Source organism: Salvelinus sp. IW2-2015, linkage group LG2 (assembly GCF_002910315.2).
Source record: "Salvelinus sp. IW2-2015 linkage group LG2, ASM291031v2, whole genome shotgun sequence".
In the NCBI taxonomy this organism is placed as follows: Eukaryota; Metazoa; Chordata; class Actinopteri; order Salmoniformes; family Salmonidae; genus Salvelinus; species Salvelinus sp. IW2-2015.
Genome location: NC_036839.1, coordinates 9,759,469 through 9,773,834, shown reverse-complemented (window position 1 = coordinate 9,773,834; position 14,366 = coordinate 9,759,469). Strand labels below are relative to the sequence as shown.

General features: G+C 42.5%; 1 protein-coding gene across 1 annotated transcript in view; it reads left to right on the top strand.

Annotated features, from left to right (window-relative positions):
* LOC111974119 (kalirin) overlaps positions 1-14,366 on the top strand; it is a 280,207-nt gene that overhangs the window by 197,625 nt on the left and 68,216 nt on the right. The window contains exons 24-31 of the mRNA XM_070446990.1: positions 71-137; positions 767-876; positions 1,195-1,264; positions 9,245-9,334; positions 9,711-9,803; positions 11,444-11,555; positions 11,996-12,186; positions 14,227-14,328. Of these exons, the coding sequence (XP_070303091.1) occupies positions 71-137; positions 767-876; positions 1,195-1,264; positions 9,245-9,334; positions 9,711-9,803; positions 11,444-11,555; positions 11,996-12,186; positions 14,227-14,328 (835 nt within the window). The remainder of the gene's footprint in view (positions 1-70; positions 138-766; positions 877-1,194; positions 1,265-9,244; positions 9,335-9,710; positions 9,804-11,443; positions 11,556-11,995; positions 12,187-14,226; positions 14,329-14,366) is intronic.

Below are 14,366 nucleotides of genomic sequence, written 5' to 3'. Positions count from 1 at the left end.
AGGGAGCTGTTTGAAACGCAGACGATGTCATTGCTGGTTGCTGATATATTGTATTTGTGTATTTATCCAGGTTCATAATGGCTGAACTCCTTCAGACTGAGAAGGCCTATGTCAGGGACTTGCATGAATGTTTAGAGGTAAGCTTTCCCCCGTCCATTTTCGCTTGGCAATGAAACTTTCTTCATTTCATGGATCTTTTGGCCTTGGTATGTACTCAAAGAGGGCGTGTTTTCATGATATAATGAGTCAGCTTCTTCGTCTTTTGTTTTTCACCACTCTACAGTCATTGTACTACAATTACAATTAACATTTTAGTTATCCATTAACATTTAGGGCTCCCGAGTGGTGCAGTGGTCCAAGGCACTGCATCTCAGTGCTCGAGGCGTCACTACAGACACCCTGGTTTGAATTCAGGCTGTATTTCAACCAGCCGTGATTGGGAGTCCCATAGGGCGGCGCAAAATTGGCCCAGTGTCGTCCGTGTTTTGCCGGTGTAGGCTATCATTGTAAATAAGAATTTGTTCTTAACTGACTTGCCCAGTTAAATAAAGGTAAAAAATAAATAAACCCAGAGCTTACAGTCAGTGCATTCAATAAGTTTAATAGGAGAAAGCAAGCATGTAGAATCTGCCTTTAGAAGAATCAGTGCCAGGAAGAAAAGACAAGTGCAGGTGTGAGTCCAAGAAAGAGAAGTCCATTTTTTTTTTGAGGATTGGTTGTAGGACATGATAGCATGTGATGTTTCCTGTGTCCTCCTCCTGTCTAGACGTACCTGTGGGAGATGACAAGTGGGGTGGAGGAGATTCCTCCTGGCATCGTCAACAAGGAGCACATCATCTTTGGCAACATCCAGGAGATTTATGATTTCCATAACAGGTAGGGATCTCTTTCAAATTGACATGCGTCCCAAGTGGCACCTTATGCCCTTTATAGTGCACGACCTTTGACCAAGGCGGGGCTCTGGTAGTGCACTATATAGGGAACAGGGTGTAATCTGTGACACATCCTTAATTTGAAAGAGATTCCAACTTGTTATATCATTCGATTTTTTTTGTTGTGTTTCAGGTGCACGTTATTGCATGAGACCAATTCAAATCAGTTCTATTTCATGTGATTTTGGTTGAGGAAATACTTGTTCTACGATAACCAGTGAGTATTCTCACTGTTAACCTTCTCTTTGCTGTTTAATTGCAGCATTTTCCTCAAAGAGCTAGTGAACTATGAGCAGCTACCTGAAGATGTGGGCCATTGTTTTGTCACATGGGTAAGACTCATCCTGTTTACAGTCAATGGGGCACGTTCATTAGAGCACACAATTGAAATGTTTTGCAACGGAAACCAAAAATTAGTATTTTTTTATTGGTCACGCCCAGGTAGTCCCTCCCTGTTTCAGTCCGTTTTGTTCCATTTGGTGCCTAGTGAATACGACCATGGTGTTAAGTCTTTTACTTACAATGCCCACAGGGTACTTCTGACTTGTGGCTTCCTGATTGATAATTACATGTGAATGCTGTTTACCTTCTTGCAATTCGTTTATACAACATCGGTAATCAATCAAACAAAATGTACAGTATTTTATAAAGCCCTTTTTTCCCCATAAACCATAGGCAGGCATGCAGTAGCATGAAAATCTCTTGCAAACTTACTTGGATTAAGCATTGGCAGTGAGCAAAGCATATTGTAGTGATATATATGGAAAAAAGTATTTGGGTCTTTCTATTAATAAAGGAGCAAATGTGTGACATCAGGGTTAAAATGTCAAAATGGTTTGATATACATTTAAATGTGATTTTCTTGCACCTTCACATGTGTAGTTACAGGAATACAAGTCTAAATAGACACAATGAGACCATAACACCACCTAGAAACAACAAAACATCGACATGTCATTCAAAATGTCACATGACATTATTCCAATAGTTGTCAAAACGTTTTGTTCTGAACAGAACCATATTTTTGGGGGTTCGAACCAAAATAAGTAACAGTTTCTATTGTTCCTTTTTAAACCTCTAAAATAAATATTTTAGCTCGACATTGAATAACTTCGGATAAAGTAGTTTGCTATGGAGCGGGCAATCTATTTACATGTATTGGATAGACCAGTGTAGGGCGCGAAATGCTACTGAAATTTTGAAGGTGGGGAGACAGCGAACGAGGGTGGAGGAAGAGGCTTGGCTTGAAGCGCTGTGTATCTTCTTGTTATGACATGCATTATCTGAATTAGGTCTACAGAATTATACCCACTGAGGAGCGGGTTCTATAAAGGAACTTTGAATGTCTTTGAACTTCAGAGATTTGGCTTAACGTTGGACCAGCTAGCTAACAAGCTTGTGTGTGCAGAGCGACACCAGAATTAAAAAGAAAAACACGTCTTACCTTTTTTGTAGTTAATAAATCCAATGTGAAACGTGATAACTATAGTATCCTTAATAACCTCTTAAACTGACAGTCCGTGAAATCGTATATTTTTACATTAATTCTTTTATTGATTTCCCACCGTTAAATAAGTCAGAGGAAAGCCGCCCAGACCTTCCTAGGGCCATGTAAACGTGCTCCGTCGAATAAACGTGTATTTGCCTCCCTCTGGTGGTCGGCTTCACTGCAACGTTACATCAAACGGGCGGTCCTTAGAAAAACATTTATCTAGATCGACTGCTTCACAGCACGGACATAGCATAGCAATCGCTGAATTTGTCTCAAGCAGGCGGATCTAAATAAATAACTTGCATAGCGCTACAATAAAGAATGTTACCTACACACTTCCTTAAACCTAAAATAAGTAAAGAAGTCATTTTCATTGTACCGATTCCATGGCAGGTGGTTTATGAACTGATACACAAAATGACGCCGAATTCAAAACTAAATGATTATACAAAATGTGTGCAACCAATAGAATGTTATATATACAGTGCATTCAGAAAGTATTCAGACACCTTGACTTTTTCCACGTTACAGCCTTGTTTTAAAATGGATTCAATTGTTTTTGTTCCCTTATCTACACACAATATCCCATAATGACAAAGCAAAAACAGAAAACATTTACATGCCTCCCGAGTGGCGCAGTGGTCTAAGGCACTGCATCGCAGGTTTGATCCCAGGCTGTGTCTCAGCCGGCTGTGACTGGGAGACACATGAGGCGGCACACAATTGGCCCAGCGTTGTCCAGGTTAGGAGAGGGTTTGGGCTGCCGGGATGTCCTTGTCCCATCGCGCTCTAGCAACTCCTTGTGGCGGGCCGGGCGCATGCACGCTGACTTCGGTCGCCAGTTGTATGGTGTTTCTTCCGACACATTGGTGCCGCTGGCTTCCGGGTCAAGAAGCATTGCGGCTTGGCAGGGTCGTGTTTCGGAGGATGCACTTGACCTTTGCCGCTCCCGAGTCCGTACGGGAGTTGCAGCGATGGGACAAGACTGTAACTACCAATTGGATATCATGAAAAAGGGATAAAAAAAATAATGTTAACATTTACATAAGTATTCAGACCCTTTGGAATCCATTACATCCTTGAGTCTTCTTGAGTATGATGCTACAAGCTTGGCACACCTGTATTTGGGGTGTTTCTCCCATTCTTCTCTGCAGATCCTCTCAAGCTCTGTCAGGTTGGATGGGGAGAGTCGCTCCACAGCTATTTTCAGGTCTCTCCAGAGATTTTCGATCGGGTTCAAGTCCAGGCTCTGGCTGGGCCACTCAAGGACATTCAGAGACTTGTCCCAAAGCTACTCCTGCGTTGTCTTGGCTGTGTGCTTAGGGTCATTGTCCTGTTGGAAGGTGAACACTCGCCCCACTCTGAGGTCCTGAGCACTCTGGAGCAGGTTTTCTCCAAGGATCTTTTTGCTCCGTTCAGCTTTCCCTCGATCCTGACTAGTCTCCAAGTCCCTACCGCTGAAATACTTCCCCACAAACCTGACACCATCCCTACAGTGAAGCATGGTGCTGTTACCACCATGCTTCACTGTAGGGATGGTGTCAGGTTTCCTCCAGACGTGACACTTGGCATTCAGGCCAGAGTTCAATCTTTGTTTCATCAGGCCAGAGAATCTTGTTTCTCATGGTCTGAGAGTCCTTTAGGTGCCTTTTGGCAAACTCCAAGCGGGCTGTCATGTGCCTTTTATTGAGGAGTGACTTCCGTCTGGCCACTTTACCATAAAGGTCTAATTGGTGGAAAGTGGCAGAGATGGTTGGCCTTCTGGAAGGTTCTCCACAGATGAACTCTGTAGCTCTGTCAGAGTGACCATCAGGTTCTTGGTCACCTCCCTGGCCAAGGTCCAAACCTCAACTTGAGATTTAGTTGAGGTTTAGTTTTTAGTGAATGATTTGTCCCAAATGCAATGCTTATTGTTTTTGAAATATTTAGGACTAAGTTATTTCTTTCCACCCATTCTGAAACGAACTGCAGCTCTTTGTTAAGTGTTGCAGTGATTTCACTTCGATGTAGTAGCTGACATGTATAGTTTTGAGTCATCTGCATACATAGACACACTGGCTTTACCCAAGGCCAGTGGTATGTCATTCATAAAGATTTTAAAAAGTAAGGGGCCTAGACAGCTGCCCTGGGGAATTCCTGATTCTACCTGGATTATGTTGGAGAGGCTTCCATTAAAGAAGATCCTCTGTGTTCTGTTAGACAGGTAAACTCTTTATCCACAATATAGCAAGTGGTGTAAATCCATAACACATACGTTTTTCCATCAGCAGGCTATGATCGATAATGTCAAAAGCCGCACTGAAGTCTAACAAAACAGCTCCCACAATCTTTTTATTATCAATTTCTCTCAGCCAATCATCAGTCATTTGTGTATGTGCCGTGCTTGTTGAATGTCCTGAAAATCTGTTGTCAATTTGTTTACAGTAATGTAGCATTGTATCTGGTCAAATACATTTTTTTCCAAAAGTTTACTAAGTGTTAGTAACAGGCTGATTGGTCGGCTATTTGAGCCAGGTGGTGACATGGTGAGAGCTCCATCTTACCCTCTGATATGCTTGATGTAATGTTGGGGGTATTGCTTACACCTGTCCAATCCTCTCAGATCTCCACTAGTGTCTAAGGGTAGGGGTTAGCTAGGGGTTGTTTCTGGACAGGACCCCACCACCCTTTGCGTTTGTGGTGGACCTTCAGCACAACACTTGAGGCATTGATTGGATGTTTCACTCCATTGCTGGACAGAGGTTGACGTTTAATTGTCATGAGTCTTGTCCTGGAAGCAGAACTGAGCAATTTCCCCTTAGATAAGCTGCAAAGTCAAAACTGGCTATATTGTAAAAATTCATGAAAATAATTGTGCTTTTTGCTCTTAATTTAAGTTAAAGGTTAGACATTAAGGTTAGTAGTGGTTAAGGTTAGGGTTAAAGTTCGGTTTAAAATCAGATTTTATGACTTTGTGGCTGTGCCAGCTAGTTTCCACTCTGCAGAGCTGCCTCCAGAACAAGATTCATGAAAAATGCTCACCTGCTTGTTGGACACACAGATTTGCACAGGTGTATGCTGGACACCATAGATACTGTTGTTTTGGCTTTATGGCGTCATTGAATAAGATGACCAATGGTTAGCTAGGTAGCCAGGATATTTCAGTCAGCTAACAATTTACAGTGACAGCAGTTCATTAATAATTCAATAAACACTACATCTTATGCAGAAAGAAATCTCACCTTATGTTGGCACTGTGGCACATATGGACAGCTATTAATCAATTAATTAATAGATTCATAGACTGGCGTTAAAAATGTGAACTCCTACTTTGAAAGAACAGGAAGCGTTGACTGTGTACTTGACAAATGACTGGCATTCCACATTTCTATTCAAAAATTGAAAAAACGAACCGTTTTCACGTTCCCAATTGCACCGTTTTAACGTACACAGACCGTAATTTTAGGGGAAGCTTGACTTAATGTTGTCCACGACATAGTCTAATTATCTTCAATGCCGTAACAACATAGACACAAATACGTTCCGTCAAGCCTCGAGATCAACATTATTTCACGCATTTTGGTTTTTGTTCAATCGCGTGCGGTATCACGCTAGCACTTTATCACTTGACTGTCATTCAGAAAATCCTTTCCTGAATCGGCTGATGTCGCGCGATAATGTCCCCTTGTAACTAAACACACTGTAAAACTTTTCCCTGTAAATTTACAGCATTATACRGGCACCAGAGTTGCCAGTTTCATAGTGTAATTCTGCTTTATAGCAGAGATTTAGCTTTTTCACAGTACTATTTTCCTTACTGTAAAAAAAAACATATTACAGCATCCCTGCTGTAATTTTATTTATTTKTTTATTTAACCTTTATTTAACTAGGCAAGTCGATTAAGAACAAATTCTTATTTACAATGACGGCCTACCCCGGCCAAACCCGGGCCAATTGTGCACCACCCCATGGGCCTCCCAATCACGGCCGGTTGTGATACCGCCTGGATTCGAACCAGGAACTGCACTGAGATGCAGTGTCTTAGACCAAATTTACAGGGATGCTGTAATGTTTTGCAGTAAGAAAAATTGTACTGTGAAAAATATTACAGCATTTCTCCTGTAAAGCAAAATTACAGTGTTAAGCTGGAAAATCTGGTGCCAGGATAATGCTGTGAATTTACAGTGACATTTTCCCTGAAATCTAAATGTAAGAATAACAATACATTTTTACATAAAATACATTTATTCAAATTGGTAACAACAAGTTAACAACAGAACTGTCAATAGAAGTAACAACAGTTAACACATATGCAACCAAATAAGAGCATTATTACAATACTAATCTAAAAACTATATTGAGTGCCTGTGTGTTTGGGGTGTGGTGGAGAGAGAGACAAAGTGAGAGAGGGAGATAGAGTTAAAATATGGATTGGGCACAATCCTAGATCTATGATCAGGGGCAACTCTATTTGGGGTAAGGGGGTTCCGAGGCGGTGAAACACACTACCGGAGGTTGGGCAGGAGAGCATCCAGGAAGTAGAAGTCAGCTCAGCATCAGGTGTCCTCAAAGGGCTCCATGACAGTCCTCCTCAGTTCTGATTTGTTAGCTCTTCTCACRCTTAATTAGGACAAGCATAGAAAAATAAAGAATAGAATGAGAGAGACAGCATACTAATGAAAGAGTGAACAGGTTTACTAATACTGTAACAATATATGGAACAATGTTGTTTAAATTAAACAAATGGTTAGCGGGGAGCAGGTATATGGAACCTCCTGGCCTGAAAAACAATGACATGTGTCGCACAGCTGAGAGCTGAGAGAACCGATCACACAGGGTTGAGGAGGACACGGTGTSCCGATCACACAGGGTTGAGGAGAACACTGTGTSCCGATCACACAYGGTTGAGGAGGACACTGTGTCCRGGTGTTTTTTGCCGTTCATGCTCTCCCCATCAGTGGAGGCTGCTGAGGGGAGGAAGGCTCATAATAATGGCTGGAATGGAGTAAATGGAATGGTATCAAACTCATGAAAAGCATGTTTTTGATACCATTCCAATTACTCATTACCATTCCAGTCATTATTAGTAGCCTTCCTTCCCCTCAGCAGCCTCCACTGCTCCCCATTGACTAGTAGACTATATCACAGTGACATCTAGATGGCAACCAATATTAGTTATTTCTTGTGTAGGCTGACATCCTACTTGACATATAATCCTTAGAGGGAAAATAAATTGGCCACGTTACTAGTTTCCGCCAGTGACACTGTGATAGGCTACAGCTGCCCACTGCACCTTAGGTCGCAGTCAGCTCGGTATTTCACCGGTGCACTAGTCATCGGCTTTAGTGGCTGGCGAGTACGGCCCACAATGTGGTTTAGCGGTATGTGTAAAATGCGGCCCATGAATCCAGAAAAGAAAACCGTTGTGCTTGTAATATATGAGTCATATATTCTGAACTGCTAGAAACAAGCCATTTATTTGTAGTAATGGTGAAAACACACTTGTCAATTATTATCTGGGTGATGTTTTTCTAGCTAATGTTAGCCAGCTAGCTACAGTAGCCAGCTAGGTTAGCTAAGAAAACATGCAGTAATTCAATGCTGGCTAGCAGTAAAGATACTTATAAACAAGTCAAGGTACCTACTCAGCAGCTGCTGAAAATATTATTTCACTTCACAGCTGCTTCAGAAGATACTTACTAAAATAGTCTGAGCTTCATGTGTCTCACCCAGCAGCATAAGGTTGGCGCCTGTAAGTGAAACTGATCATTTGAATCTACAGTAGGCATAATAATGTATACTATACTGTAAAGAAATACAGTAAGAGTCATTTTTACAGGAGGCTTCCAATTACAGTTAATAACAGGGGGGCTCCCGAGTGGCACAGCGGTCCAAGGCACTGCATCTCAGTACTAGTCACCACAGACCCTGGTTCGATTCCAGGCTGTATCACAACCAGCCGTGATTGGGAGTCCCATAAGGCAGCGCACAATTGGCCCAGCGTCGTCTGGGTTAGGGTTTGGCCGGGGTAGGCTGTCATTGTAAATAAGAATTTGTTCTTAACTGACTTGCCTAGTTAAATAAAGGTTAAATAATTCTATATTTTTTAAACAGTTGTTTTGAATTTCACCCATAATGCAGTGCAATCTACAGTATTTTACTGTGCATTCTACAGTGTTTTGCTGTTGAAATTACAGAAACGTCTTACAGTGCAGCTGGACATGAATTGCGCCTCAAACAACAATATGCATGAATTATTGAAGAACCCCATACCGTTTAATTAATGATGGTAAAGTCACACTCTCTGTTGGAAGCATTCGATTTTGCAATCACATACAATATTTTGGATATGTGTTATCACACCATAACATAGGGAGATGTTACAAGGTTACAGTGCACTTTCGAGATTGTCATACAGAAAAGTGACCAAGAGCAATTATACAGCATCAAGTTCAATGTGTAATCCAACTGTTAAATGCTTCAATTGTTAAATGTTAAAAGACAAACAACAGTATCATAAATGTAAGGAAAGAAAGGTAGTGTTTTATATCACACGATTTCTGGCTAATCTGTGAAGACTCCAAYCATGAGAAAGGGTTTAAACAGGTTTTGATTCAACTAATGAATTATATTGAATGTGTCTATGTTGCCCCTTTATGTCTTAATGTATTCACATAAAAAAAGCAAATTATTATTAATGACCTTGTAATAGCTTCAAACATTTGTCCACTACAAGAAATGCTCACAGGTACTCTAGTTTATAGAAAGACCCATATGCATMTAAGAACATAGATGCTTAGTCATTTGAATTTGACAGGATTTTCCCATACTGTTTTTCAGGCTGATAAATTCCACATGTACGTCAATTACTGTAAAAACAAACCGGATTCCAGCCAACTCATCTTGGAGCATGCTGGAAGCTTCTTCGATGTAAGTGAATGAGTTGTCTGTCCTCTTCTYCCTGTAGGTGGTGCCAATGAGCCATTTATTCCAACGCTAAACAGGAGTCATATTTTTTTCTGCTTACTTACTGCCATTTGTCTCTTTGCATTACAGTGCGCAGTCTTATGGCTTCCGTTCCAAATGGCACCCTCTTTATTTTACAGTGCACTACTTATGAACGGTGGCCATAGGGTTCCAGTCGAAAGTAGTGCYCTATATAGTCATAGGGAATAGTGRGCCACTTYGGAGGAACACATGATTATAGGCTATGAACACATGATTATAGGCTATGAACACATTAAAGTATATCAATGTCAACGTCAATATGTTTCAGTAATCATGATGTCGTAAATTCTGTGTGCAGGAAATCCAGCAGCGACACGGATTGGCCAACTCCATCTCCTCGTACCTTATCAAGCCAGTGCAGAGGATCACTAAGTACCAGCTTCTCCTCAAGGTAGGGAACATGATGGGAGAGAAGGTCTGCGTCCCAAATGAAAATAAAGCTCTTTGGCCACGCACACCAGTGGTGGATTTTGCGTTGAAAGAAGGGTGCAAATAACCCCATACCTACTGTAGAATATGGTGGTAGATCATTGATATTATGGGTCTATTTTTCTTCCACTGGTCCTGGGGTGCTTGTTAAGGTCAACGGCATCATGAACTTTACCCAGTTCCAGGACATTTTAACCAAAAGCCTGGTTGCCTTTACCAGGAGGCTGAATCTTGGCCGCAAGTGGATTTTCCAGCAAGACAATAACCCCAAGCAGACATCAAAATCCACAAAGAAATGGTTAATTGACCACAAAATCAACATTTTGCAATGGCCATCTCAGTCTCTGGACTTGAACACCATTTAAAACCTGTGGTTTGAATTGAAAAGGGCAGTTCATAAGAGAAGACAAAGGATATCAAGGATCTGGAAAGATTCTGTATGCAGGAATGGTCTAAGATCCCTCCTGACGTGTTCTCCAATCTCATAAAACATTTTAGAAAAAGTCTCAGTGCCATTACCCTAGCAGGGGAGGGTGCTAGAGTATTGAAAACAGGAGTGTCAATCATTTTGATCCATATCTTTTTGAGAGAAAAAAATTATATTTATTTTCTGTTAAACAAAATATTTTTCTCTGAGCATTTGTATTAATATAAGTATTATTTTTGGGGGGATACAATATGGCTCAGTATTTTGTATTATTTATTTTATACAGTCTTTTTTTTGTTCATCTTCAAGGGTGCCAATAATTTTGGTCATGACTGTATATAGGTTATAGGGTGCCATTTGTGATTCGGACAAGGAGGAAACTGGGCCTCTTATCATCCAGGCCACTTCCCCCAGGAAATATGGAACATCAAAGCATTCTGTCCACTTCTACCCCTCTCTCTCTCTTTCTCTCTCTCTCTCTCTCTCTCTCTCTCTCTCTCTCTCTCTCTCTCTCTCTCTCTCTCTCTCTCTCTTCTCTCTCTCTCTCCTCTCCTCTCTTCTCTCTCTCTCTCTTCTCTCTCTCTCTCTCTCTCTCTCTCTCTCTCTCTCTCTCTCTTCTCTCTCTCTCTTCCTTCTCACACCCTCTCGTCACTCATCTCACTCCCTGTCTCCCCTGTCTTCCCTCCCTCCTTCCTGCCCCTGTCGCTTCCTCTCTATCTCATCAGTATGTACACGTGGGTTTCCTTATCAATCTCATTAAGGACTTGCCAAGAGACGTCCGATTCCCCTGCCTGTGTTTTGGCCCTTAGCTCTGTGTTATATGTTCATAATAGCACTTAGTGATGTGTCTGAATCTCATCACGCAGTATCTTAGGCTTGCATCCCAAATGGCACCCTATGCCCTATCCTATATAGTGCACTTACGGAATAGGGTGCCATTTGGGCCGTAGACAGTATCTTGCATACAGAGAGCCCCTTTACAGTGTCTGGTATAAGAAATAGCGTTGAAACAATTTCCAGACATGTCTTCTCAAAATTACTGTTCTTAGCCCTCTTATTTTATAATAAAAAAATAACCAGCTGGGAAAAATTGTTGTTCTGTGTTTAACATGCATGCCAGGAACTGTAATCAACGCACTGGAACGGGTGAAAATTGTCCAAATGCCATGTTTCAGGAGCTGCTGACCTGCTGTGAGGAGGGGAAGGGGGAGATTAAGGATGGCCTGGAGGTTATGCTTAGTGTCCCCAAGAGGGCCAACGACGCCATGCACGTCGCCATGCTGGAAGGTACAGCAGGAGGGAGGCCTGTGTTAAAAACGTCTCTCTAAATTCCTTAGCTAGGGTGTTCCATCACTTCATGTGGAAGTAAACTAACTAACCTTATCCCTTTAAGGGACAGTGGGGAAATATGCAGTAAGACCTGCACAGCATGGAATAACACTATCTAGTAGACAAGTGTAAAGCTGTAAGGTTGTCTCTCTGTCAGAGTTGGGGGTAATTGGAATTGAAGTCCGACAATTCAGGAACTAAACTGACATTAGTAATTCAATAATCGCAAAATAAAATGGCATCGATTTTCAATGATTTCTCAATCAATTGAAAAGGAGAAGCAATTAATTGAATAAAAATTTAATCATAATAATTCAAATGAATTCAATTCAAATTGACCCCAACTCTACTGTCTGTACTGCATTGCTGTATTTAAAGAGCCATGTGATCTCCGGCAGGTTTCGATGAGAATCTGGATGTGCAGGGAGAGCTGTTCATCCAGGACACGTTCCAGGTGTGGGATCCCAAGTCTCTGATCCGGAAGGGCCGGGACCGTCATCTCTTCCTGTTCGAGATCTCCCTGGTGTTCAGCAAGGAGATCAAGGACTCGGCTGGACGCACCAAATACGCCTTCAAGAGCAAACTGCTGGTAGGACTRAGGACTGGACTCGTTTTCTAGCCTCTTTTTTTCAACTTCTCTTCTGTTCTCTCCCCTCCCCTCTCCTCTCCCCTCCCCTCCTCCCTACCTGCTCTACAGTTAAAGTTCAAGTCTGAGGTCAATTTGGAAGGAATGCATCTGCACTTGACTTGACACATCTGTGGAATGAGACTGGTCATCTAGTCGTTTGGAGTTCCAGCTTTTCAAGGGAATTCCGCTCAAGATAGCACTGATGTTTTCATATAGATAATGTATCATCCAGCTGGCCAAGCTGTGAACCTAATAATACTGGAACGATGTGATGCCTTGCATGTGTCCCGGAGACTCATGGGGAGTTGGATCGGATGGTGCTTTTAGTCAGTGGAGATGTTTTCCCCCACACTGTGGGCCGAGAGCTTAGCCATCCAATTCKCTTTGATCTGCATCCAGCCTTGGCTTGCTGGCTGAGATGTGTAAAGCCCCRATTGTGTGTGTGCACGCTCGTGCGCGCGCGTTGGATGGGTGCAAAAGTATTTGTGCTATTGTAGTGCTACGATTCGTACAATGCTCATTTTATGTCGATATTTTAGCCTTCTTATTTGAAAAAAAAATGTCTCTCTCAATTGAGTGTCTGCTAAATGACTAAAATGTACATTATGTGTAAGCAGGACTGGACTGTGGTGTGTGTGTGTGGGTGGGTGTTAATTGCCCGCTTGTATAATAGGCTACAGTATATTCAGGGTGTTTTAGAGGAAGCTGGGGAGGGAGAATAAAAAGAMCCAGGTGTTGAATACATGAAAGAGCAGATGGCGTGGTCCGGAAATTAAAGCTTCCTCTCACTGTGCATGAATTATGAATATGCATATGTGCGTGTCCAATAACAACTGTTCCAAATCAAATCAAATTCAATGTGTTTATAAAGCCCTTTTTGCATCAGCAGATGTCACAAAGTGCTTGTTACAGAAACCTAGCCTAYAAACATAGAAACCTAGAGAGACGATAATAATCACAGTGGTTGTAGAGGGTGCAACAGGTCAGCACCTCAGGAGTAAATGTCAGTTGGCTTTTCATAGCCAAGCATTCAGAGGTTGAGACAGCAGGTGCGATAGATAGAGAGAGGGAGGGAGACAGAGAGAGAGAGGGGGTCCTGTCCAACGATAACCCCGGACAGGGCCTACCAGGCAGGATATAACCCCACCCACTTTTCCAAAGAGCATCCGCCACACCGCTAGAGGGATGTCAACAGACCACCAACTTACTACCCTGAGACAAGGCTGAGTATAGCCCACYGAGATCTCCTCCACCGCACGAGGCCGAGGGGGCGCAAAACCGGACAGGAAGATCATCTCAGTGACTCAAACCACTCATGTCGAGTATGGCGGGGGGAAAAAGCCTGGCACGACGTGACGCACCCCTCCTAGGGACGGCATGTAGGAGCACTAGTAAGCCCCCGTAATAGGGTCAGAGGCAGAGAATCCCAGTGGAGAGAGGGSAGCCGGCCAGGCAGAGACAGGACCTACAATCATAGGACCTGCTGAWMAGATGTGTCCAGGTTGCGCTKCAAATGGCACCCTATAGCCTTTATGGTGAGAGCCCTATGGGCCCTGGTCTAAAGTAGTGCACTATATAGGGAACGGGGTGTCATTTGGGACACACKSCCAGCCAGGACCAAGGGACCAGTGGAGGCTGCTGAGGMGAGGACAGCTCATAATAATGGCTGGAACAGAGCGAATGGAATGGCATCAAACACATGGAAATCCGCTCCAGCCATTACCTCGAGCTCGTCCTCCCCAATTAAGGTGCCACCAACCTACTGTGACAGGGACATAGAGGAAAGTTGGGTGGGATTTACWATGACTGTATCTTAATGTACCTCTTAAATTCCTTTTCAGAAAGGGAACATTGCTATTAGTTTTTATGATATATAGTTATAGTTATAGTATATCGTTTTTATGATATTCAATGATATACTGAACATATGATGATTTGGAAGGTTCCAAGTCATAAAAAAGCAGTTTCAAGACTTGACATTTTGTTCTTCTCCATATCCAGACATCAGAYCTGGGCGTGACGGAGCACATTGAAGGGGACCCCTGTAAGTTTGCTCTGTGGGCTGGAAGGACCCCCTCATCTGACAACAAGACTGTCCTCAAGGTAGGTCTATGCTTCTTGCTGATCTCGAAAGCATTACA